Raw genomic sequence first — 27,197 nt, 5'->3', positions numbered from 1 at the left:
TTTGCGGATCCCCTCGTCTCCACATATGCTTTACCTACAAATTAAAAACACTTGAAAATAAGTTAGTATAAAATATAGAAACAAAAAAATTAATGCATGCATGTCCCGGGACCGACGTAAAAATAAATCTATTTCTATATGCATAATGCTAAATTGAATAAAATGCATAAATGTAAAAGGAAAGGGACGGATTACTCCCTATGATGTATTCGGTCGTCCGATCATCCGGCCACTCCCTCTCGTATGCATCTAAAAAGATTTAAAATAGATATTAGTATATATGCCTGAAAAAAACAATGTGAATTCAGGTATATAAAAGGATGATCGGTTTCTATTTATGTTGTATCAATTATCATTTCAACGATCGGTATAGGAAACAAAAAAATAGTATTAAAATCACTTACCTTGGATTTGAAATCGAGATCGAAGGATCTTTGCGGATCCCCTCGTCTCCACATAAGCTTTACCTACAAATTAAAAACACTTGAAAATAAGTTAGTATAAAATATAGAATCAAAAAAATTAATGCATGCATGTCCCGGGACCGACGTAAAAATAAATCTATTTCTATATGCATAATGCTAAATTAAATAAAATGCATAAATGTAAAAGGAAAGGGACGGATTACTCCCTATGATGTATTCGGTCGTCCGATCATCCGGCCACTCCCTCTCGTATGCATCTAAAAAGATTTAAAATAGATATTAGTATATATGTATAGGAAACAAAAAAATAGTATTAAAATCACCTACCTTGGATTTGAAATCGAGATCGAAGGATCTTTGCGGATCCCCTCGTCTCCACATAAGCTTTACCTACAAATTAAAAACACTTGAAAATAAGTTAGTATAAAATATAGAAACAAAAAAATTAATGCATGCATGTCCCGGGACCGACGTAAAAATAAATCTATTTATATATGCATAATGCTAAATTGAATAAAATGCATAAATGTAAAAGGAAAGGGACGGATTACTCCCTATGATGTATTCGGTCGTCCGATCATCCGGCCACTCCCTCTCGTATGCATCTAAAAAGATTTAAAATAGATATTAGTATATATGTATAGGAAACAAAAAAATAGTATTAAAATCACCTACCTTGGATTTGAGATCGAGATCGAAGGATCTTTGCGGATCCCCTCGTCTCCACATAAGCTTTACCTACAAATTAAAAACACTTGAAAATAAGTTAGTATAAAATATAGAAACAAAAAAATTAATGCATGCATGTCCCGGGACCGACGTAAAAATGAATCTATTTCTATATGCATAATGCTAAATTGAATAAAATGCATAAATGTAAAAGGAAAGGGACGGATTACTCCCTATGATGTATTCGGTCGTCCGATCATCCGGCCACTCCCTCTCGTATGCATCTAAAAAGATTTATAATAGATATTAGTATATATGTATAGGAAACAAAAAAATAGTATTAAAATCACTTACCTTGGATTTGAAATCGAGATCGAAGGATCTTTGCGGATCCCCTCGTCTCCACATAAGCTTTACCTACAAATTAAAAACACTTGAAAATAAGTTAGTATAAAATATAGAAACAAAAAAATTAATGCATGCATGTCCCGGGACCGACGTAAAAATAAATCTATTTCTATATGCATAATGCTAAATTAAATAAAATGCATAAATGTAAAAGGAAAGGGACGGATTACTCCCTATGATGTATTCGGTCGTCCGATCATCCGGCCGCTCCCTCTCGTATGATCCTAAAAGGATTTAAAATAGATATTAGTGTATATGTATAGGAAACAAAAAAATAATATTAAAATTACTTACCTTGGATTTGAAATCGAGATCGAAGGATCTTTGCGGATCCCCTCGTCTCCACATAAGCTTTACCTACAAATTAAAAACACTTGAAAATAAGTTAGTATAAAATATAGAAACAAAAAAGTTAATGCATGCATGTCCCGGGACCGACGTAAAAATAAATCTATTTCTATATGCATAATGCTAAATTGAATAAAATGCATAAATGTAAAAGGAAAGGGACGGATTACTCCCTATGATGTATTCGGTCGTCCGATCATCCGGCCACTCCCTCTCGTATGCATCTAAAAAGATTTAAAATAGATATTAGTATATATGCCTGAAAACAAAACAATGTGAATTCAGGTATCCGGGCATTGCGAGGAAAGGGATGATCGGTTTCTATTCTGTTGTATCAATTATCATTTCAACGATCGTGTATAGGAAACAAAAAAATAGTATTAAAATCACTTACCTTGGATTTGAAATCGAGATCGAAGGATCTTTGCGGATCCCCTCGTCTCCACATAAGCTTTACCTACAAATTAAAAACACTTGAAAATAAGTTAGTATAAAATATAGAAACAAAAAAATTAATGCATGCATGTCCCGGGACCGATGTAAAAATAAATCTATTTCTATATGCATAATGCTAAATTGAATAAAATGCATAAATGTAAAAGGAAAGGGACGGATTACTCCCTATGATGTATTCGGTCGTCCGATCATCCGGCCACTCCCTCTCGTATGCATCTAAAAAGATTTAAAATAGATATTAGTATATATGTATAGGAAACAAAAAAATAGTATTAAAATCACTTACCTTGGATTTGAAATCGAGATCGAAGGATCTTTGCGGATCCCCTCGTCTCCACATAAACTTTACCTACAAATTAAAAACACTTGAAAATAAGTTAGTATAAAATATAGAAACAAAAAAATTAATGCATGCATGTCCCGGGACCGACGTAAAAATAAATCTATTTCTATATGCATAATGCTAAATTAAATAAAATGCATAAATGTAAAAGGAAAGGGACGGATTACTCCCTATGATGTATTCGGTCGTCCGATCATCCGGCCGCTCCCTCTCGTATGATCCTAAAAGGATTTAAAATAGATATTAGTATATATGTATAGGAAACAAAAAAATAATATTAAAATTACTTACCTTGGATTTGAAATCGAGATCGAAGGATCTTTGCGGATCCCCTCGTCTCCACATAAGCTTTACCTACAAATTAAAAACACTTGAAAATAAGTTAGTATAAAATATAGTAACAAAAAAATTAATGCATGCATGTCCCGGGACGGACGTAAAAATAAATCTATTTCTATATGCAAAATGCTAAATTAAATTAAATGCATAAATGTAAAAGGAAAGGGACGAATTACTCCCTACGGTCGTCCGATCATCCGGCCACTCCCTCGTCTCCCCATAAGCTTTACCTACAAATTAAAAACACTTAAAAATAAGTTAGTATAAAATATATAAACAAAATTAATGCATGCATGTCCCGGGACGGACGTAAAAATAAATCTATTTCTATATGCAAAATGCTAAATTAAATTAAATGCATAAATGTAAAAGGAAAGGGACGAATTACTCCCTACGGTCGTCCGATCATCCGGCCACTCCCTCGTCTCCCCATAAGCTTTGCCTACAAATTAAAAACACTTAAAAATAAGTTAGTATAAAATATAGAAACAAAATTAATGCATGCATGTCCCGGGACGGACGTAAAAATAAATCTATTTCTATATGCAAAATGCTAAATTAAATTAAATGCATAAATGTAAAAGGAAAGGGACGAATTACTCCCTACGGTCGTCCGATCATCCGGCCACTCCCTCGTCTCCCCATAAGCTTTGCCTACAAATTAAAAACACTTAAAAATAAGTTAGTATAAAATATAGAAACAAAATTAATGCATGCATGTCCCGGGACGGACGTAAAAATAAATCTATTTCTATATGCAAAATGCTAAGTTAAATTAAATGCATAAATGTAAAAGGAAAGGGACGAATTACTCCCTACGGTCGTCCGATCATCCGGCCACTCCCTCGTCTCCCCATAAGCTTTGCCTACAAATTAAAAACACTTAAAAATAAGTTAGTATAAAATATAGAAACAAAATTAATGCATGCATGTCCCGGGACGGACGTAAAAATAAATCTATTTCTATATGCAAAATGCTAAATTAAATTAAATGCATAAATGTAAAAGGAAAGGGACGAATTACTCCCTACGGTCGTCCGATCATCCGGCCACTCCCTCGTCTCCCCATAAGCTTTGCCTACAAATTAAAAACACTTAAAAATAAGTTAGTATAAAATATAGAAACAAAATTAATGCATGCATGTCCCGGGACGGACGTAAAAATAAATCTATTTCTATATGCAAAATGCTAAATTAAATTAAATGCATAAATGTAAAAGGAAAGGGACGAATTACTCCCTACGGTCGTCCGATCATCCGGCCACTCCCTTGTCTCCTACAAAATAAGCACACAACATCATCGATCCAGAATAACTAACAAATCACATGCTTAAGTGAAGAGTCAAATCCAAAAGCATTCATTATTAGGTATATCATAACCAAGAAAAGTTCCAAGATTGGATTCTAAAATTTTCCAAGAAAAGTGCCAAAGTTCCAAGATTGGATTCAAGAAAAGTGCCAAAGTTCCAAGATTGGATTCTAAAATTTTCCAAGAAAAGTGCCAAAGTTCCAAGATTGGATTCTAAAATTTTCCAAGAAATGTGCCAAAGTTCCAAGATTGGATTCTAAAATTTTCCAAGAAAAGTGCCATACTATAATTTCTTGAATGATTAACACAAGACAAAAAGAAACATATAGAAATAACCATGCCATCCCTTCTTGCCACTGATCCCTCCCCGGACAGCATAAGCCTCTTCAAAACCATTTTTCACCAAAATTACATTACCACTAGAGCAGTAAAAGTAAAGCTCAAAACTTACTTGTCGACAAGTGTCAGCTGGATCCCCGAAATTCTCCAGAACCCTCTTCACAAAACCTTCGGAATTCCACCTGCCCCTGCCCTTGCTTTGCTGCTATTGCATCGATCGATCGATCGAGATCGAAGCACTGCACTTGACCTCTCGCTTAAATGGTTCGCCCTCCTAAGCACTGCACTTGACCTCTTCCTTAAATGGATCGCCCTCCCTCATGTAACCACACCTCTTCGTAATTCCTAATTTCCTCTCAGAACCCCCCCGCCCCTGCCCCTGCCCCTGCCCCTGCCCCTGCTCGTACCCCCCACCCCCTTCATTTGCATTTGCATTGCTTATAATAATGTATACAATATCAAAATCAAAATCAAGAGTATTTATAATATATGTTTTAACGGCTACTTTCCTAATATAAAACACTTACCATATATAATTTTATATTTTAATATTATGTGTATATTAAAATTAAAATCAAATTCAAATTCAAATTCAAAATCATTATATCTAACGGCTACTTTCCTAATATAAAAAGTTACCATATATAATTTCACATTTTAATATTATGTGTATATTAAAATTAAAATCAAATTCAAATTCAAAATCATTATACCTAACGGCTACTTTCCTAATATAAAAAGTTACCATATATAATTTCACATTTTAATATTATGTGTATATTAAAATTAAAATTAAATTCAAATTCAAAATTATTATACTTAACGGCTACTTACCTAATATAAAATTATTACCATATATAATTTCACATTTTAATACTATGTGTATATTAAAATTAAAATCAAATTCAAATTCAAAATCATTATACTTAACGGCTACTTACCTAATATAAAACACTTACCATATATAATTTCACATTTTAATATTATGTGTATATTAAAATTAAAATCAAATTCAAAATCAAAATTATTATACTTAACGGCTACTTACCTAATTTAAAAACTTACCATATATAATACCCTCCTCCTATCTAATCTAATAAAAATTAAAATAATTTTTTTAATATTATATGTATATATATTTTTATATTTAAATTATATTTTATTGCTTCTATAAAAATATAATATTTTATTTGAATATAATGCTACAATTACATATATTTATTTATAATAATTAATTTTATTATATTACTAATGATATTTTAAATAGATTAATAATTTAAAATTTATTTTACTGGTGTATTAACTTTGTATTTTTAGTTTAAAGTAGTGTAAAAAAAAAATTACCCAACTAATTTGTCAATTTTAGTTGGGACACGAAGTTTTAGTTATGATGTAATTAGTAAGTAATTAAGAAATATATTAGTAAAATAATTATGGTATAATAAAAATAATTATAGATTAAAATAACTGAATAGTTAATTAAATTTTTTTTTTATAAATTATGAATTTTAAAATATGATTAAAGTATATAATTATATTTCCAAAACAGAAAAGAGATAATTTATATGGGACGGACAGATATAGAAAAAGTGGACAAATTAAGTGGGATTGAGGAAATAATATTTTATGTTAAACTATTATATTTTTTAGTGTATAAATTATATATTATATATTTTGTACAAAACTATATATATTATATTTTTTTAATATAAATCGAAAACCATATTAAAAATTAAGTGCCGATATCGACCTGGGTCACCCCGCTGTCGCTAACCCCGTACATCGACGCGCCGTCGAGCTCGTTTTTCGCTCGAAACCATGTCCGAATAAAGATCCTCGAGCTCGATCTCGTCCGTCGACGACAATGGGATCCTGCTCAGCTCCTCGTCGAACTTCTTGGCGATCTCCGTTTCGTGGATTCGGTACTTCGACGCTAACGTTCGTATGCACGACATCCGCACCTGGGTCGATATTGCCCGCTTCACTTCGGCGAAATTGTCGCAGTCGAAGAACCACCTCACCCACCGCCGCACGATCCCGACAAACCAGTCGACGATTTGATCGTCGTCGAGTAGGATTAGTATGTAGCACGTTCGCGCGTATCCTTTCGCGTTCATTAATCAGTATCGGTGGAGACGCTTCGATATGTTGTTCACGGGCGTGAGAATTTCCGTGACGTAACCACGATCGGGGCTTTTGTCGGGTAGAAGAGTGAGCATCGATACAGTCTCCGACGCGACATACTCGTCGACCCGTTTTTCGAATTCACGATACGAATCGGTGAGCTCGTCGGGAAGCGCCGGTTCGACGATTTTCTTCGCTAGAACGAATCAATTTTATTTTTTTTAATCAATATAAATTGTAAAATAATTTTATAATTATATTAAGAAAGTAATTATAATATTTATTTGGCTACCGCACATTAAATATTATATAAGTTTTATTGCTCTGTTTATGTAAATATATTTTAAAATTTTGATAGTATTGACAAGTAATTTTGTTTAAAAAATGTATATATAAAATATAGCATAAAACATAAATTAAATAATACATAGTAGTTATATCACTTTTTTACTTATTTTAAAAAGTACAAGTGTTTACAAAATGATGCTTTTGTTAGCAGTTGGCGTTAGTTGCAAAGGAAACTAACCACTAATTCTTAAGTTAATGGGAGGGGACACGTGTCGAACGCCTACAAGTAGCTCTATGCTCCTCTCCTCTCCTTGGAGATTTACCAACAAAATTGTCTTGCGATTTGAAGATATTAAATTAAATGTTTTTAATAATTTTTTAAATTACATAGTCCATTTGAATTCGATACAATTTTTTTTTTTTTTTTTAAAAAGTTACTTAATATATTTTATTGAAAAATTATAAAAAGAAAAAAATAATTAGAAATATTTTTGAAAATTTAATTGGTAATTAACCATGGTAAAAATATAATGTAATTAAGTTTAGCAAACAAGTGTTAAAGTTTTTATTTTATCAAAATTAACTATAAACTAAAAAGAAAATAAAATAAAAAATCATAGCAATTGCATGGCCATGCATTATTAAATCTAACTACTAGAAAACCATTGAATATCTATAACTTTTTGATCTTGTATAATTAGCATTTAAAGTTCTTTTTAACTTTTTGATTTTTGTAAAATATTTTGTATTTTGTATTATTATTTTTTTTAGAATTGCAAAAGCGCACCAAAAATCAAATTCCAACTAAATATCACATCGATACGAACTAGAATTCCTCCAAAACAAAAATAACACCACTCATCGCATACATCACAAACAAAAAACCACATATATATCAAAATAAACATAACAGAAAGCGCCATAATTAACATCGAACAAAATTCAAATAAGAGAAAGAAACCATACCTTTGAATGAAGTATCAGTTTGTAGCAGCAGAAAAACAAGTAGAGAAAAATCTTCGAGAACATAATTAAAGTACAGCGGCAAAAGCAAAGAGCGAACCCTTTATATAATGGTTCGGAACGTATTTTCATTCCGATATATCAGCCGTTGGTTTTGTAGATATAATCCTAACCGTCCGTATATATTTTTAAAATTTTTTCTTTTCCTAAACTATATGTTGAATCTTTTAAACTTTTTTTTTTTTTCTAAACTATATGTCAAAAGGAAATCCATAATTTATCTATTAGTAAAAGTTACCTAAATCTTTGCTTGTTTGGGAGTTTGGATTTGAATAGTAAAAATTTTGAATTTGAATAGTTGTATGATGTGATATAAATAGATGTTAATGAGATATTTTGAATGTAAAATTGATTTTTAATATAATATAAAAAATTGAATAATAGGTGTTTGATTTGATATTTTTTGGAACAAATACATCCTAAAAGAATTTTAGAGCCCAATAATAAGAGATTCTGTTACCATTAATAATTTTATTTACTTTTAATTTTTAAAGTTTTGGCTCAGTTTTTTCTTCATAAAAATTTGAAAGTTTTCAAATTCTTAAAATTGTAGTAAAAAGTTAAGTTATATATATATATACATTTTCTGAGAAAAATATATATTTTTAGGGTTTTTTAAAAAAATAAAAAATAAAAAAATCTTGTCGATAAATATAAATAATGCATAAAATCAAAAGAAAAAAATATCTCTTATTATATATTTTTATTAATTAAAATATTCGTTGAATATATATTCAAAATATTATTTATTTTAACGAGATTACACAATAGGGTTTGGCCCCACCCCAATTTTCAATCTATTGTTATATATGTTTGCATGTATTTCTATTTCTATTTCTATTTTCATTATTTAAAAAATTATTATTATAATAATAAAATTATTACTTCTTGAACTTATTTAGGCTATTATTACTTCCGTCATTTAGTTGTATTTCCTTTTCCTTTATAAATTTGCAAGATATATTAGTAATATATTTGTTTAATATTGATAATTTTAAGTGTTTTTGTTATGAAATACTCCATCCGTCTAAACAATAAGTATATATTTAGTTTTGGCATGGAATTTAAGAAATAATAGTATTTTAATTATAATAGGTAGGTAAAAGTAGTATAATGACATTTTTACCCTTGTATTTTGTATACAAGTAATGATGTGATGTAAATTAAGGGTATTTATGAAAAAAAATAAAATATTTAATGAAATTATTACTTTGTCATTGGACGTCCCAAAATAGAAATATGTATACTTCATAGCTGGACTGAGTGAGTACTAAAAATTGTAAAAATATTATGGAATTAAAATAATGTATTGTACTCGTCCGCATCAGTGTGTTTGTTTGAGGGATTTGTTTGGATTTCCACTATTCATCCTATTTTTTCTCCCAAAAAATATCAAATCAAACACCTATTTTTTATTTTTTATATTATACTAAAAATCAATTTTACATTCAAAACATCACATCAACACCTATTTATATCACATCATACAACTATTCAAATTCAAAATTTTTACTATTCAAATCCCAACTCAAAATTCAAACCCTCAAACAAACACACCCTTAAAGTATTCTTTTTACTATGTTCATTTATCTCAATTAAAAATATACATTTTATCAATTTTGGTCTCAATATAAAATTTTTATTAATTGTGGTCTCAATATACAAAAACTCATCATTTTTGTCCCAATATAACAAAAACTCATCATTTTTTGTCCAAATATAAATTTTGTATCAATTTTAGTCCCAATATAACCAAAACTCATCATTTTTTGTCCCAATATAATCAAACCTTTTTTTTTTCCCACAATCAACAAACCGACGGAAAATATTAACTTGAAAAGAAATCAAATCTTATATTTATATTTGAAGAAATTGCACAATCTTGCAAGTCTATGTCAGCATTTTCGTCGGTTTGTTAACGGTGGGACAAAAAAAGATAAGGTTTAGTTATATTTGACCAAAAATGATGAATTTTGGTTATATTGGGACTAAAATTGATAAAAAATTTATATTGAGACAAAAAATGATGAGTTTTGGTTATATTTGGACCAAAATTGATAAGATGTTTATATTATGACCAAAATTGATGAATTTTTGTTATATTGGGACCAAAAATTATTTTTTTCCTTAAAAAAAATAATGCTTCCTCCTTCCGTCCTTGTAATATTTACTTTTTACATTTGGATATGATTTGTAAATATTAATTATTATATCAAAGTGTAATACAAATTAAAAAAAAAATTATTTATATTAGTGTCTTATTATACTAGTATAATAATATTTGTATAAAAAATTACACAAATATAAAAATATATTTAATGTTAAATCTAATACTTACAAAAAATAAATGTAATACTTAAAGCGTAAATAAGCATCAATTTTAATTCTTTTCTATTATTTAATTTATTTTTTTAATATTATATCCAATATTATATCACTCAAAATATTCATTTTATTCTTTTTATCTTACATTATTTAAAGAAAGTAGTATTGTTTTTATAATTTAAAAAATAATAATAATAAATTTACCTAAATAAAATTAAAAATATTAATAACTGACATAAAATCTACAACAAATAGTAAATACTACACAAATATTCATTTTATTTAATTAGTATTCTAATATAATATTTTCACTAAAAAATAATATATTTTTATAAAAATTATAAATAATATTTAATTTCAATTTAAATTAGAATCAATTTAACTTATAAAAATTATTAAAGAAACACACTTATTGTATAATTTCATAATGATTTTTTTATTTTTTTAATTTGATTTTGTGTTCTTATTTTAATTTTTTATTCAAATAATATGTTGGGGTGCAATCTCAAGTCCCACGTTGGAAGTTGCGAAAAAAATATAAGTCCCCAAGTGAACTCCACTAGTACGAGGTCTTTTGGAGGATATTAAAAAACAAATCCGTGCGGGCTCAGCCCAAAGCAGATAATACCATATTAGTGTTGAGTTGGCCCAGTTCCAATATAATAGATAAATATAATATTTTATAATAATAAATATTATTTTTTTTTATAATGGATAATAAAATTACATAGTAAATAAATTAAAATTTAACTCTTAAAAAAAATAAAATAATAAAGTTATTAATGCTATAAATAAAATAATATGTACATTGTTACTAATTTTGGGAATCCATTGAAATCTCACTTTATAACAAGATTTGTTAACAATTTTATTAAAGAATCCAACAAAATCCATGGATTTTTAAAGTTAATGGATTCTTGAATACATTAAAATTTTAAAAAACTTTTTAAAATCTGAATTGAATACATTCAAATTTTAAAATCTTTTTAAAATCTGGATTGAATACACCAAAATTTTAAGACTCCAATAAAATCCAAAAAAATCTCTATTGAATACACCCCATAAATGTGCAATTACGTTGTAATTTTATTATATATTAAAAAATACTTAAACAATTTTTTTTTTAAAAAAAATTGAACTAGGCACAGTTCGATTTGCATAAAAAAAAAATTGCACTAGGCACGGTTCGATTTGCATAGACCCGGCTCGGCCAAAATCTTTTGAGCTTAAGTTTTATATTCAAATTTTGATTTTTCGTAAATTTTCTGATTTTTGAATAAAAAAAATATCATAATGTTTATCTAATATTTTTTAATGGAATAAATTTTCATAAATATTATTAAATAAAAGTAACAATATTTTATTAGATATTTTATTGGGCTGAAGTTACTGGACTGACAAAGATATAGGGTGCTTAGCTTGGAGGTTTGGATTTTGAATTGAGATTTGAATACTAGAAATTTTAAATTTGAATGGTTGTATGATGCGATATAAATAGGTGTTGATTTGATGTTTTGAATGTAAAATTAATTTCTAGTATAATATAAAAAATAAAAAATAGGTATTTAATTTGATATTTTTGAAAAAAATAAAAATATGATGAACAGTAAATTTAAAATCCATTGCCCCAAACAAACACATAATTACTCTGCCAGAACCCATTTTTAGTTTAGGCCCATACAATAAACAACTCATTTAAAGGTGTGTTTGTTTAGGGAATTGGATTTAATTTTTACTATTCATTCAATTTTTTTCCCAAAAAACATCAAATCAAACATTTATTTTTTTATTTTTTATATTATACTAAAAATCAATATTTACATTTAAAACATCACATCAATATCTAGTTATATCACATTATACAACTATTTAAATTCAAAATCTTAACTATTTAAACACAATTCAAAATTCAACCCCAAACAAACACACCCATAGTTACTCTGGCAGAACCACAAACAACACTACCAATCACTTTTCCACACTTCCGATTTGCGACTTTAACAGAAATGGCGACAAAATCGCTATTGTTCCAAACCACGATTTCAGATCTGAAGCATCTCCAATGGCGTAGCAATGCCAATGCGCTCTGCCGCCTGACATTCGCGCGACCTCCTCTTCTTCCCCATCATACTTCTCTTCTTCCTCGTTCTCCTCCTCCGCTGTACCGTCGTCTTCATCTTCCTCATTCTCCTCCTCCGCTGTACCGTCGTCTTCATCTTCCTCATTCTCCTCCTCCTCTGCTCCGACACCGTCTACGCACTCTATTCTCTACTATGTCCTCGATGAACTCGCCGCAGGAGGAGGCCTCTGTCAAAACAGTAAGCGATTTCTCAATTTCATTAATAGATTTCTGTTTCGTTCTAATTTGGTGTTTGAATCAGGTGAGAATGGTGATAAGGGGGAGAGTGCAAGGTGCGTCGGATCTATCGGAATTGGACGATTGATAATGCGAAGGAGTTAGGGTTGAAAGGTTGGGTTCGGAACCGCCGGGATGGATCTGTGGAGGCGTTGTTTTCGGGAGATGGAGCAGCGGTGTAGGAGAGGTCTTCCTGATGCTATGGTGACTGGAATTCAGGCATTTCATTTCCGAGCACGGATGATCCTGGGAATGAATTCGACTGTGTGAATGAATGAATCAGCGATTCTGATCAGGTATGAATTCGAAGCTCTCCTTGTTCCAGTTAATAATACAACTTTATGCTGATCATCTTGTGAGTATGGTAGCATTTTGGGCGTAGATGCTTTGATTATCTTCCTCGATGATTCAGTCGGTTGATTTTGGTTTATTTGCCTGGTTGAAATTTGACTGGCTTAATTTTTGTTTTGCTCTGCTCCTTAACTCTGTTCAAATTAGGTTTTAGCTCCGAATATTCACTTTATCTATAAATTTGGGTAACACGATTTGAAGTTGGTAGATTAATTCTTTCTTATTGATTAAATTGCATCCATTGAATGAATTCTGCTAAGTTGTTGTTCTTAGCTCTAACCATAGTTGGTTGCAGAGCCTGTAGGTTATCTAAATGAATCATAATATTGCCTTAGAAGGTGCAAATTCTTACAGCTGTTGTTTATTTAGTGTTAGCATTTAGCACAGTCAAGTTTTGGATATGTTTAAGAAATTGTTAGTGTTCTTATCTTGTCGAATGGTTTAAGCTTCCAAACTAGGTTTGGGATGAGATATGCAGTACATTTGAAAGTATCTGAAGTTTTCATTTGATTCGATTCTTGTAAATTTGGTTTTAAGTTTTCACTTCAATGGGGATTTGAAAGTATCAGAAATCATTGCCAAGGAACTCATCTTGTGTGTGTTTGTGTGTTTAAATGAAATCAGAAATCGTCTTGTGCCTAATGTTAGTATTATTTATTGACACTAACTACTACAAGTAAAGGAACGCAACTCCCAAAAGTAGCTGTCGGCGCAGGAAGGATGTTGCCAAGGCCTGCAGTGCCAGCCATCGAAGACTTCTCTAACGAATTCTTCTACTTCAGGCAGAGGGCAATCCAGTAGCGTTGTTCAGGGTTTAGGGAAACCAACAGGATTACGAATGCCTTCTCCCAAAATCGGGTTCTTTGATGGGGTTAGTAATGCATATAAGAGTCCCATTGCAAGTGATCTCAATTACATTTACTGAATTTCGGATATCATACTCTCTGAGTTGTATTACTGAAGTATTCTCTCTTTTTTTTTTGTCAGGTGAAATCATCCCCTCGCACTCCCAATGGTTTGCGCACTGTGTCACCCAAAAATGGAGCTGCTGCAAGCAGCAGTCCAGGTCGAATCTCTAACCATCCAAGTCTACCTTTCCTTCGTTCTTTTTTCTTCTTGCCCAATCCAAGTCTGTTGGTGATTAGCAATTAAGGAAACCATTAGTCATAAGATCTTTTAAAATCTTATTATTATGACCGTTATGGTCTCTATTTATTTTTACAAGTAATTTTTTTTTAAAAAAAATCTCTATAATTAAAAAATATTTATATTATATATATTACTATAATACTAATGAAATCATTACGATAAAAAAAACTTTTAAAATATGACCGTTTTGTTTCTATTTATTTTTAGAAATGATTTTTTAAAATTTTTAAAATTTAAAAATATTAATATTTTTATATTTATAATACTAATGAAATCACAAGTGATCGGACGTACCTCTCGAGCATGTAAAATCCTGCAAAATTTAATATTATTTTTTTATTATTGTTACACAAATGCTACTACTTTTTATACTTATATTTTTTACCAACTATTAATATAATATTAATATTCTTTAAATTTTGTGCGCAACCCAAATATGGCCATAGTTTTTTAGTAGAGGAGGTTAGTATTTATTATATATTGTTTTTAATGTGAAATATTCTGATTTTTTTTATTTTTTTTTTTTTTTATAGCTTCTTTTTTTTTCTCTTTTATAATTAAAAAACAATTATAAAACTATTGCAAATAAAAAGTAAAGAGAGGAGGACTATAAATTTTCTTTTATCTAAATTATATAATTTGAATGCAATATTTATCTTCTCAATTAATAAATTTTATTTCCTCTTATAAATAAAACTATTGCAAATAAACCCAGGGGTATTGCAGGTATGCGTAGTCGAATGTGTATTTGAAGTATTGTAACGTGTTATTTAAATGGTTGTGTACTTTTTGTTACCTTTTGAGTTTTATAATAAAAAATGTACAAAAAGAGTAATATGGTTTCTAGTATTCGCGTCTATGTATGAACATTAATTTTTTGTCCACTAATTGCTGAACATATTTTCATAAGGCAAATGGGTCAAATTTTATTAAAATGTTTAAAATAGTTGTCATGTTGTGCTTAATAATTTTCTCACGGGCATTTTTTTTCTTCCCCTGAGTTATGTTGGCACGTTATAGATGGTATGGACAAATTGTTTGCGAGCTGATACTAAGTAGTCTTAGTTTAGAGAATTGGTAAACTGTATTTCGTAATAATAATGCTTTGGACAATTTCATAATAATAGATATTTGAAAAACCAGTGTAGACATGATTTGTCTTTTTTTTTTTTTACTTAATTTCTTACTTTCAAGAGGTATATGTAAAAGCATTGGAAAATGACTTCTCTGGTGCACCATTGCAGTTCGATAAAAAGGTATTGCTGGAATAAGCTTCAGCATATCGGCGGATTTAAAGAAAAAAACTTTCAGCATATCGGTGGATTCATATTTCAAGGTATGTTGCTTTTATTATTTGAGAAAGTTGATATCATATTTGAAAAAAAAAATGTGGCAATTTAAAGCTGGTATTACTCCCCCCATCACGCAAAAAATTAGTGCATTTTTTGCTAGGGAGGGAGTACTATTTTTTGGGCTGGCTTGGGCTGTTTTAAAATTCAAGTCCGATAGGTTCGGCCTGATTTTGCATTGGGCTTGAAAACCCAAACCAAGGCATGGCCCGGTTTCAAATTACACCGGGCAAGCTTAGCCCAACCCAGATTTTTAATATTAGATTTTAAAAATAATATATCATATTTTATTAAATAATAAATTATATTAATCTAAATTGATATAATTAGGACAAAGTATTTTATTGATAATTAAGAATTTAAACATTAATTAATTATTAATTTTATTATATAGATAATTTATATTAAAAATTATTTTTTCTTAAAATATTTTAATCAACTAGAAACTGCTAGGCACGTCATAATTTGCATAGGCCTCAAACCAAGTTTGGTTATTCAACCATACTGGGTTGGCCTGACCTAAAAATAGTTTGGAACTAATTTTTAGACCCAAATCTTTATTTGTTCGTGTCGAATATGGATTTGATAGTAGTAGACTCCACATAAACTTTACTTACAAACTAAATACACTTTAAAACAAACAAGGATAAAATTTAGAAACAAAATTAATACATCCAAGTCCCGGGACCTAAACATAATTCTATTATTATATGTAAGATGCTAATGTAAATGCAATGCGAAAATATTAAAGAAAAACGACTAACTACTCTATATTTTCGGTCATCCGATCATCCGGCCACTCCCTCTCGTATGCATCTAAAAAGATTTAAAATAGACATTAGTATATATGTATAGGAAACAAAAAAAAAATATTAAAATCACTTACCTTGGATTTGAAATCGAGATCGAAGGATTTTTGCGGATCCCCTCGTCTCCACATAAGCTTTACCTACAAATTAAAAACACTTGAAAATAAGTTAGTATAAAATATAGAAACAAAAAAATTAATGCATGCATGTCCCGGGACCGACGTAAAAATAAATCTATTCTATATGCATAATGCAAAATTAAATTAAATGCATAAATGTAAAAGGATAGGGACGAATTACTCCCTATGATGTGTTCGGTCGTCCGATCATCCGCCGCTCCCTCTCGTATGCATCTAAAAAGATTTAAAATAGATATTAGTATATATGTATAGGAAACAAAAAAACAATATTAAAATCACTTACCTTGGATTTGAAATCGAGATCGAAGGATCTTTGCGGATCCCCTCGTCTCCACATAAGCTTTACCTACAAATTAAAAACACTTGAAAATAAGTTAGTATAAAATATAGAAACAAAAAAATTAATGCATGCATGTCCCGGGACCGACGTAAAAATAAATCTATTTCTATATGCATAATGCTAAATTGAATAAAATGCATAAATGTAAAAGGAAATGGACGGATTACTCCCTATGATGTATTCGGTCGTCCGATCATCCGGCCACTCCCTCTCGTATGCATCTAAAAAGATTTAAAATAGATATTAGTATATATGTATAGGAAACAAAAAAATAGTATTAAAATCACTTACCTTGGATTTGAAATCGAGATCGAAGGATCTTTGCGGATCCCCTCGTCTCCACATAAGCTTTACCTACAAATTAAAAACACTTGAAAATAAGTTAGTATAAAATATAGAAACAAAAAAATTAATGCATGCATGTCCCGGGACCGACGTAAAAATAAATCTATTTCTATATGCATAATGCTAAATTAAATAAAATGCATAAATGTAAAAGGAAAGGGACGGATTACTCCCTATGATGTATTCGGTCGTCCGATCATCCGGCCACTCCCTCTCGTATGCATCTAAAAAGATTTAAAATAGATATTAGTATATATGTATAGGAAACAAAAAAATAGTATTAAAATCACCTACCTTGGATTTGAAATCGAGATCGAAGGATCTTTGCGGATCCCCTCGTCTCCACATAAGCTTTACCTACAAATTAAAAACACTTGAAAATAAGTTAGTATAAAATATAGAAACAAAAAAATTAATGCATGCATGTCCCGGGACCGACGTAAAAATAAATCTATTTCTATATGCATAATGCTAAATTGAATAAAATGCATAAATGTAAAAGGAAAGGGACGGATTACTCCCTATGATGTATTCGGTCGTCCGATCATCCGGCCACTCCCTCTCGTATGCATCTAAAAAGATTTAAAATAGACATTAGTATATATGTATAGGAAACAAAAAAATAATATTAAAATCACTTACCTTGGATTTGAAATCGAGATCGAAGGATTTTTGCGGATCCCCTCGTCTCCACATAAGCTTTACCTACAAATTAAAAACACTTGAAAATAAGTTAGTATAAAATATAGAAACAAAAAAATTAATGCATGCATGTCCCGGGACCGACGTAAAAATAAATCTATTCTATATGCATAATGCAAATTAAATTAAATGCATAAATGTAAAAGGAAAGGGACGAATTACTCCCTATGATGTATTCGGTCGTCCGATCATCCGCCGCTCCCTCTCGTATGCATCTAAAAAGATTTAAAATAGATATTAGTATATATGTATAGGAAACAAAAAAATAATATTAAAATCACTTACCTTGGATTTGAAATCGAGATCGAAGGATCTTTGCGGATCCCCTCGTCTCCACATAAGCTTTACCTACAAATTAAAAACACTTGAAAATAAGTTAGTATAAAATATAGAAACAAAAAAATTAATGCATGCATGTCCCGGGACCGACGTAAAAATAAATCTATTTCTATATGCATAATGCTAAATTGAATAAAATGCATAAATGTAAAAGGAAAGGGACGGATTACTCCCTATGATGTATTCGGTCGTCCGATCATCCGGCCACTCCCTCTCGTATGCATCTAAAAAGATTTAAAATAGATATTAGTATATATGTATAGGAAACAAAAAAATAGTATTAAAATCACTTACCTTGGATTTGAAATCGAGATCGAAGGATCTTTGCGGATCCCCTCGTCTCCACATAAGCTTTACCTACAAATTAAAAACACTTGAAAATAAGTTAGTATAAAATATAGAAACAAAAAAAATTAATGCATGCATGTCCCGGGACCGACGTAAAAATAAATCTATTTCTATATGCATAATGCTAAATTAAATAAAATGCATAAATGTAAAAGGAAAGGGACGGATTACTCCCTATGATGTATTCGGTCGTCCGATCATCCGGCCACTCCCTCTCGTATGCATCTAAAAAGATTTAAAATAGATATTAGTATATATGTATAGGAAACAAAAAAATAGTATTAAAATCACCTACCTTGGATTTGAAATCGAGATCGAAGGATCTTTGCGGATCCCCTCGTCTCCACATAAGCTTTACCTACAAATTAAAAACACTTGAAAATAAGTTAGTATAAAATATAGAAACAAAAAAATTAATGCATGCATGTCCCGGGACCGACGTAAAAATAAATCTATTTCTATATGCATAATGCTAAATTGAATAAAATGCATAAATGTAAAAGGAAAGGGACGGATTACTCCCTATGATGTATTCGGTCGTCCGATCATCCGGCCACTCCCTCTCGTATGCATCTAAAAAGATTTAAAATAGATATTAGTATATATGTATAGGAAACAAAAAAATAGTATTAAAATCACATACCTTGGATTTGAAATCGAGATCGAAGGATCTTTGCGGATCCCCTCGTCTCCACATAAGCTTTACCTACAAATTAAAAACACTTGAAAATAAGTTAGTATAAAATATAGAAACAAAAAAATTAATGCATGCATGTCCCGGGACCGACATAAAAATAAATCTATTTCTATATGCATAATGCTAAATTGAATAAAATGCATAAATGTAAAAGGAAAGGGACGGATTACTCCCTATGATGTATTCGGTCGTCCGATCATCCGGCCACTCCCTCTCGTATGCATCTAAAAAGATTTAAAATAGATATTAGTATATATGCCTGAAAACAAAACAATGTGAATTCAGGTATCCGGGCATTGCGAGGAAAGGGATGATCGGTTTCTATTTCTGTTGTATCAATTATCATTTCAACGATCGTGTATAGGAAACAAAAAAATAGTATTAAAATCACTTACCTTGGATTTGAAATCGAGATCGAAGGATCTTTGCGGATCCCCTCGTCTCCACATAAGCTTTACCTACAAATTAAAAACACTTGAAAATAAGTTAGTATAAAATATAGAAACAAAAAAATTAATGCATGCATGTCCCGGGACCGACGTAAAAATAAATCTATTTCTATATGCATAATGCTAAATTAAATAAAATGCATAAATGTAAAAGGAAAGGGACGGATTACTCCCTATGATGTATTCGGTCGTCCGATCATCCGGCCACTCCCTCTCGTATGCATCTAAAAAGATTTAAAATAGATATTAGTATATATGTATAGGAAACAAAAAAATAGTATTAAAATCACCTACCTTGGATTTGAAATCGAGATCGAAGGATCTTTGCGGATCCCCTCGTCTCCACATAAGCTTTACCTACAAATTAAAAACACTTGAAAATAAGTTAGTATAAAATATAGAAACAAAAAAATTAATGCATGCATGTCCCGGGACCGACGTAAAAATAAATCTATTTCTATATGCATAATGCTAAATTGAATAAAATGCATAAATGTAAAAGGAAAGGGACGGATTACTCCCTATGATGTATTCGGTCGTCCGATCATCCGGCCACTCCCTCTCGTATGCATCTAAAAAGATTTAAAATAGATATTAGTATATATGTATAGGAAACAAAAAAATAGTATTAAAATCACCTACCTTGGATTTGAAATCGAGATCGAAGGATCTTTGCGGATCCCCTCGTCTCCACATAAGCTTTACCTACAAATTAAAAACACTTGAAAATAAGTTAGTATAAAATATAGAAACAAAAAAATTAATGCATGCATGTCCCGGGACCGACGTAAAAATAAATCTATTTCTATATGCATAATGCTAAATTGAATAAAATGCATAAATGTAAAAGGAAAGGGACGGATTACTCCCTATGATGTATTCGGTCGTCCGATCATCCGGCCACTCCCTCTCGTATGCATCTAAAAAGATTTATAATAGATATTAGTATATATGTATAGGAAACAAAAAAATAGTATTAAAATCACTTACCTTGGATTTGAAATCGAGATCGAAGGATCTTTGCGGATCCCCTCGTCTCCACATAAGCTTTACCTACAAATTAAAAACACTTGAAAATAAGTTAGTATAAAATATAGAAACAAAAAAATTAATGCATGCATGTCCCGGGACCGACGTAAAAATAAATCTATTTCTATATGCATAATGCTAAATTAAATAAAATGCATAAATGTAAAAGGAAAGGGACGGATTACTCCCTATGATGTATTCGGTCGTCCGATCATCCGGCCACTCCCTCTCGTATGATCTAAAAGGATTTAAAATAGATATTAGTATATATGTATAGGAAACAAAAAAATAATATTAAAATCACTTACCTTGGATTTGAAATCGAGATCGAAGGATCTTTGCGGATCCCCTCGTCTCCACATAAGCTTTACCTACAAATTAAAAACACTTGAAAATAAGTTAGTATAAAATATAGAAACAAAAAATTAATGCATGCATGTCCCGGGACCGACGTAAAAATAAATCTATTTCTATATGCATAATGCTAAATTGAATAAAATGCATAAATGTAAAAGGAAAGGGACGGATTACTCCCTATGATGTATTCGGTCGTCCGATCATCCGGCCACTCCCTCTCGTATGCATCTAAAAAGATTTAAAATAGATATTAGTATATATGTATAGGAAACAAAAAAATAGTATTAAAATCACTTACCTTGGATTTGAAATCGAGATCGAAGGATCTTTGCGGATCCCCTCGTCTCCACATAAGCTTTACCTACAAATTAAAAACACTTGAAAATAAGTTAGTATAAAATATAGAAACAAAAAAATTAATGCATGCATGTCCCGGGACCGACGTAAAAATAAATCTATTTCTATATGCATAATGCTAAATTGAATAAAATGCATAAATGTAGAAGGAAAGGGACGGATTACTCCCTATGATGTATTCGGTCGTCCGATCATCCGGCCACTCCCTCTCGTATGCATCTAAAAAGATTTAAAATAGATATTAGTATATATGTATAGGAAACAAAAAAATAGTATTAAAATCACCTACCTTGGATTTGAAATCGAGATCGAAGGATCTTTGCGGATCCCCTCGTCTCCACATAAGCTTTACCTACAAATTAAAAACACTTGAAAATAAGTTAGTATAAAATATAGAAACAAAAAAATTAATGCATGCATGTCCCGGGACCGACGTAAAAATAAATCTATTTCTATATGCATAATGCTAAATTGAATAAAATGCATAAATGTAAAAGGAAAGGGACGGATTACTCCCTATGATGTATTCGGTCGTCCGATCATCCGGCCACTCCCTCTCGTATGCATCTAAAAAGATTTAAAATAGATATTAGTATATATGTATAGGAAACAAAAAAATAGTATTAAAATCACTTACCTTGGATTTGAAATCGAGATCGAAGGATCTTTGCGGATCCCCTCGTCTCCACATAAGCTTTACCTACAAATTAAAAACACTTGAAAATAAGTTAGTATAAAATATAGAAACAAAAAAATTAATGCATGCATGTCCCGGGACCGACGTAAAAATAAATCTATTTCTATATGCATAATGCTAAATTGAATAAAATGCATAAATGTAAAAGGAAAGGGACGGATTACTCCCTATGATGTATTCGGTCGTCCGATCATCCGGCAACTCCCTCTCGTATGCATCTAAAAAGATTTAAAATAGATATTAGTATATATGTATAGGAAACAAAAAAATAGTATTAAAATCACTTACCTTGGATTTGAAATCGAGATCGAAGGATCTTTGCGGATCCCCTCGTCTCCACATAAGCTTTACCTACAAATTAAAAACACTTGAAAATAAGTTAGTATAAAATATAGAAACAAAAAAATTAATGCATGCATGTCCCGGGACCGACGTAAAAATAAATCTATTTCTATATGCATAATGCTAAATTAAATAAAATGCATAAATGTAAAAGGAAAGGGACGAATTACTCCCTATGATGTATTCGGTCGTCCGATCATCCGGCCGCTCCCTCTCGTATGATCCTAAAAGGATTTAAAATAGATATTAGTATATATGTATAGGAAACAAAAAAATAATATTAAAATTACTTACCTTGGATTTGAAATCGAGATCGAAGGATCTTTGCGGATCCCCTCGTCTCCACATAAGCTTTACCTACAAATTAAAAACACTTGAAAATAAGTTAGTATAAAATATAGAAACAAAAAAATTAATGCATGCATGTCCCGGGACCGACGTAAAAATAAATCTATTTCTATATGCATAATGCTAAATTGAATAAAATGCATAAATGTAAAAGGAAAGGGACGGATTACTCCCTATGATGTATTCGGTCGTCCGATCATCCGGCCACTCCCTCTCGTATGCATCTAAAAAGATTTAAAATAGATATTAGTATATATGTATAGGAAACAAAAAAATAGTATTAAAATCACTTACCTTGGATTTGAAATCGAGATCGAAGGATCTTTGCGGATCCCCTCGTCTCCACATAAGCTTTACCTACAAATTAAAAACACTTGAAAATAAGTTAGTATAAAATATAGAAACAAAAAAATTAATGCATGCATGTCCCGGGACCGACGTAAAAATAAATCTATTTCTATATGCATAATGCTAAATTGAATAAAATGCATAAATGTAAAAGGAAAGGGACGGATTACTCCCTATGATGTATTCGGTCGTCCGATCATCCGGCCACTCCCTCTCGTATGCATCTAAAAAGATTTAAAATAGATATTAGTATATATGTATAGGAAACAAAAAAATAGTATTAAAATCACTTACCTTGGATTTGAAATCGAGATCGAAGGATCTTTGCGGATCCCCTCGTCTCCACATAAACTTTACCTACAAATTAAAAACACTTGAAAATAAGTTAGTATAAAATATAGAAACAAAAAAATTAATGCATGCATGTCCCTGGACCGACGTAAAAATAAATCTATTTCTATATGCATAATGCTAAATTAAATAAAATGCATAAATGTAAAAGGAAAGGGACGGATTACTCCCTATGATGTATTCGGTCGTCCGATCATCCGGCCGCTCCCTCTCGTATGATCCTAAAAGGATTTAAAATAGATATTAGTATATATGTATAGGAAACAAAAAAATAATATTAAAATTACTTACCTTGGATTTGAAATCGAGATCGAAGGATCTTTGCGGATCCCCTCGTCTCCACATAAGCTTTACCTACAAATTAAAAACACTTGAAAATAAGTTAGTATAAAATATAGTAACAAAAAAATTAATGCATGCATGTCCCGGGACGGACGTAAAAATAAATCTATTTCTATATGCAAAATGCTAAATTAAATTAAATGCATAAATGTAAAAGGAAAGGGACGAATTACTCCCTACGGTCGTCCGATCATCCGGCCACTCCCTCGTCTCCCCATAAGCTTTACCTACAAATTAAAAACACTTAAAAATAAGTTTGTATAAAATATATAAACAAAATTAATGCATGCATGTCCCGGGACGGACGTAAAAATAAATCTATTTCTATATGCAAAATGCTAAATTAAATTAAATGCATAAATGTAAAAGGAAAGGGACGAATTACTCCCTACGGTCGTCCGATCATCCGGCCACTCCCTCGTCTCCCCATAAGCTTTGCCTACAAATTAAAAACACTTAAAAATAAGTTAGTATAAAATATAGAAACAAAATTAATGCATGCATGTCCCGGGACGGACGTAAAAATAAATCTATTTCTATATGCAAAATGCTAAATTAAATTAAATGCATAAATGTAAAAGGAAAGGGACGAATTACTCCCTACGGTCGTCCGATCATCCGGCCACTCCCTCGTCTCCCCATAAGCTTTGCCTACAAATTAAAAACACTTAAAAATAAGTTAGTATAAAATATAGAAACAAAATTAATGCATGCATGTCCCGGGACGGACGTAAAAATAAATCTATTTCTATATGCAAAATGCTAAGTTAAATTAAATGCATAAATGTAAAAGGAAAGGGACGAATTACTCCCTACGGTCGTCCGATCATCCGGCCACTCCCTCGTCTCCCCATAAGCTTTGCCTACAAATTAAAAACACTTAAAAATAAGTTAGTATAAAATATAGAAACAAAATTAATGCATGCATGTCCCGGGACGGACGTAAAAATAAATCTATTTCTATATGCAAAATGCTAAATTAAATTAAATGCATAAATGTAAAAGGAAAGGGACGAATTACTCCCTACGGTCGTCCGATCATCCGGCCACTCCCTCGTCTCCCCATAAGCTTTGCCTACAAATTAAAAACACTTAAAAATAAGTTAGTATAAAATATAGAAACAAAATTAATGCATGCATGTCCCGGGACGGACGTAAAAATAAATCTATTTCTATATGCAAAATGCTAAATTAAATTAAATGCATAAATGTAAAAGGAAAGGGACGAATTATTCCCTACGGTCGTCCGATCATCCGGCCACTCCCTTGTCTCCTACAAAATAAGCACACAACATCATCGATCCAGAATAACTAACAAATCACATGCTTAAGTGAAGAGTCAAATCCAAAAGCATTCATTATTAGGTATATCATAACCAAGAAAAGTTCCAAGATTGGATTCTAAAATTTTCCAAGAAAAGTGCCAAAGTTCCAAGATTGGATTCAAGAAAAGTGCCAAAGTTCCAAGATTGGATTCTAAAATTTTCCAAGAAAAGTGCCAAAGTTCCAAGATTGGATTCTAAAATTTTCCAAGAAATGTGCCAAAGTTCCAAGATTGGATTCTAAAATTTTCCAAGAAAAGTGCCATACTATAATTTCTTGAATGATTAACACAAGACAAAAAGAAACATATAGAAATAACCATGCCATCCCTTCTTGCCACTGATCCCTCCCCGGACAGCATAAGCCTCTTCAAAACCATTTTTCACCAAAATTACATTACCACTAGAGCAGTAAAAGTAAAGCTCAAAACTTACTTGTCGACAAGTGTCAGCTGGATCCCCGAAATTCTCCAGAACCCTCTTCACAAAACCTTCGGAATTCCACCTGCCCCTGCCCTTGCTTTGCTGCTATTGCATCGATCGATCGATCGAGATCGAAGCACTGCACTTGACCTCTCGCTTAAATGGTTCGCCCTCCTAAGCACTGCACTTGACCTCTTCCTTAAATGGATCGCCCTCCCTCATGTAACCACACCTCTTCGTAATTCCTAATTTCCTCTCAGAACCCCCCCGCCCCTGCCCCTGCCCCTGCCCCTGCCCCTGCTCGTACCCCCCACCCCCTTCATTTGCATTTGCATTGCTTATAATAATGTATACAATATCAATATCAAAATCAAGAGTATTTATAATATATGTTTTAACGGCTACTTTCCTAATATAAAACACTTACCATATATAATTTTATATTTTAATATTATGTGTATATTAAAATTAAAATCAAATTCAAATTCAAATTCAAAATCATTATATCTAACGGCTACTTTCCTAATATAAAAAGTTACCATATATAATTTCACATTTTAATATTATGTGTATATTAAAATTAAAATCAAATTCAAATTCAAAATCATTATACCTAACGGCTACTTTCCTAATATAAAAAGTTACCATATATAATTTCACATTTTAATATTATGTGTATATTAAAATTAAAATTAAATTCAAATTCAAAATTATTATACTTAACGGCTACTTACCTAATATAAAATTATTACCATATATAATTTCACATTTTAATACTATGTGTATATTAAAATTAAAATCAAATTCAAATTCAAAATCATTATACTTAACGGCTACTTACCTAATATAAAACACTTACCATATATAATTTCACATTTTAATATTATGTGTATATTAAAATTAAAATCAAATTCAAAATCAAAATTATTATACTTAACGGCTACTTACCTAATTTAAAAACTTACCATATATAATACCCTCCTCCTATCTAATCTAATAAAAATTAAAATAATTTTTTTAATATTATATGTATATATATTTTTATATTTAAATTATATTTTATTGCTTCTATAAAAATATAATATTTTATTTGAATATAATGCTACAATTACATATATTTATTTATAATAATTAATTTTATTATATTACTAATGATATTTTAAATAGATTAATAATTTAAAATTTATTTTACTGGTGTATTAACTTTGTATTTTTAGTTTAAAGTAGTGTAAAAAAAAAATTACCCAACTAATTTGTCAATTTTAGTTGGGACACGAAGTTTTAGTTATGATGTAATTAGTAAGTAATTAAGAAATATATTAGTAAAATAATTATGGTATAATAAAAATAATTATAGATTAAAATAACTGAATAGTTAATTAAATTTTTTTTTATAAATTATGAATTTTAAAATATGATTAAAGTATATAATTATATTTCCAAAACAGAAAAGAGATAATTTATATGGGACGGACAGATATAGAAAAAGTGGACAAATTAAGTGGGATTGA

At 30.5% G+C, this 27,197-nt stretch overlaps 1 protein-coding gene and 2 long non-coding RNA genes across 6 annotated transcripts in view; 2 read left to right on the top strand and 1 right to left on the bottom strand.

Moving 5' to 3' along the window:
• Positions 1 to 21,028, top strand: part of LOC127239624 (uncharacterized) — a 30,166-nt gene extending 9,138 nt beyond the window's left edge. The window contains exon 5 of the mRNA XM_051257862.1: positions 19,607 to 21,028. Coding sequence (XP_051113819.1) covers positions 19,607 to 19,685 — 79 coding nt within the window. The 3' untranslated portion in view covers positions 19,686 to 21,028. The remainder of the gene's footprint in view (positions 1 to 19,606) is intronic.
• On the bottom strand, positions 1,007 to 18,300 carry LOC127239626 (uncharacterized). Of its 4 annotated transcripts, none has more exons than XR_007836169.1 (3): positions 18,223 to 18,300; positions 2,245 to 2,592; positions 1,007 to 1,100 (listed from the first exon to the last, which is right to left on the bottom strand). It is a non-coding gene; the product is annotated as an uncharacterized LOC127239626 (long non-coding RNA). The 4 variants fall into 4 exon arrangements; XR_007836167.1 differs by lacking the exon at positions 18,223 to 18,300 and adding an exon at positions 17,878 to 18,038; XR_007836170.1 differs by lacking the exon at positions 18,223 to 18,300 and adding an exon at positions 16,834 to 16,911.
• Positions 12,529 to 15,595, top strand: LOC127239625 (uncharacterized). Its single transcript, XR_007836166.1, has 5 exons — positions 12,529 to 12,714; positions 12,778 to 13,048; positions 13,786 to 13,974; positions 14,091 to 14,169; positions 15,497 to 15,595. It is a non-coding gene; the product is annotated as an uncharacterized LOC127239625 (long non-coding RNA).
• Positions 21,029 to 27,197: the final 6,169 nt, after the last annotated feature.

This window comes from Andrographis paniculata, unplaced genomic scaffold (assembly GCF_009805555.1).
Source record: "Andrographis paniculata isolate CXL003 unplaced genomic scaffold, ASM980555v1 Contig78END, whole genome shotgun sequence".
Lineage (NCBI taxonomy): Eukaryota > Viridiplantae > Streptophyta > Magnoliopsida > Lamiales > Acanthaceae > Andrographis > Andrographis paniculata.
Note: the sequence above shows the minus strand (reverse complement) of the source record. Positions and strands in the feature narration are given on the sequence as shown.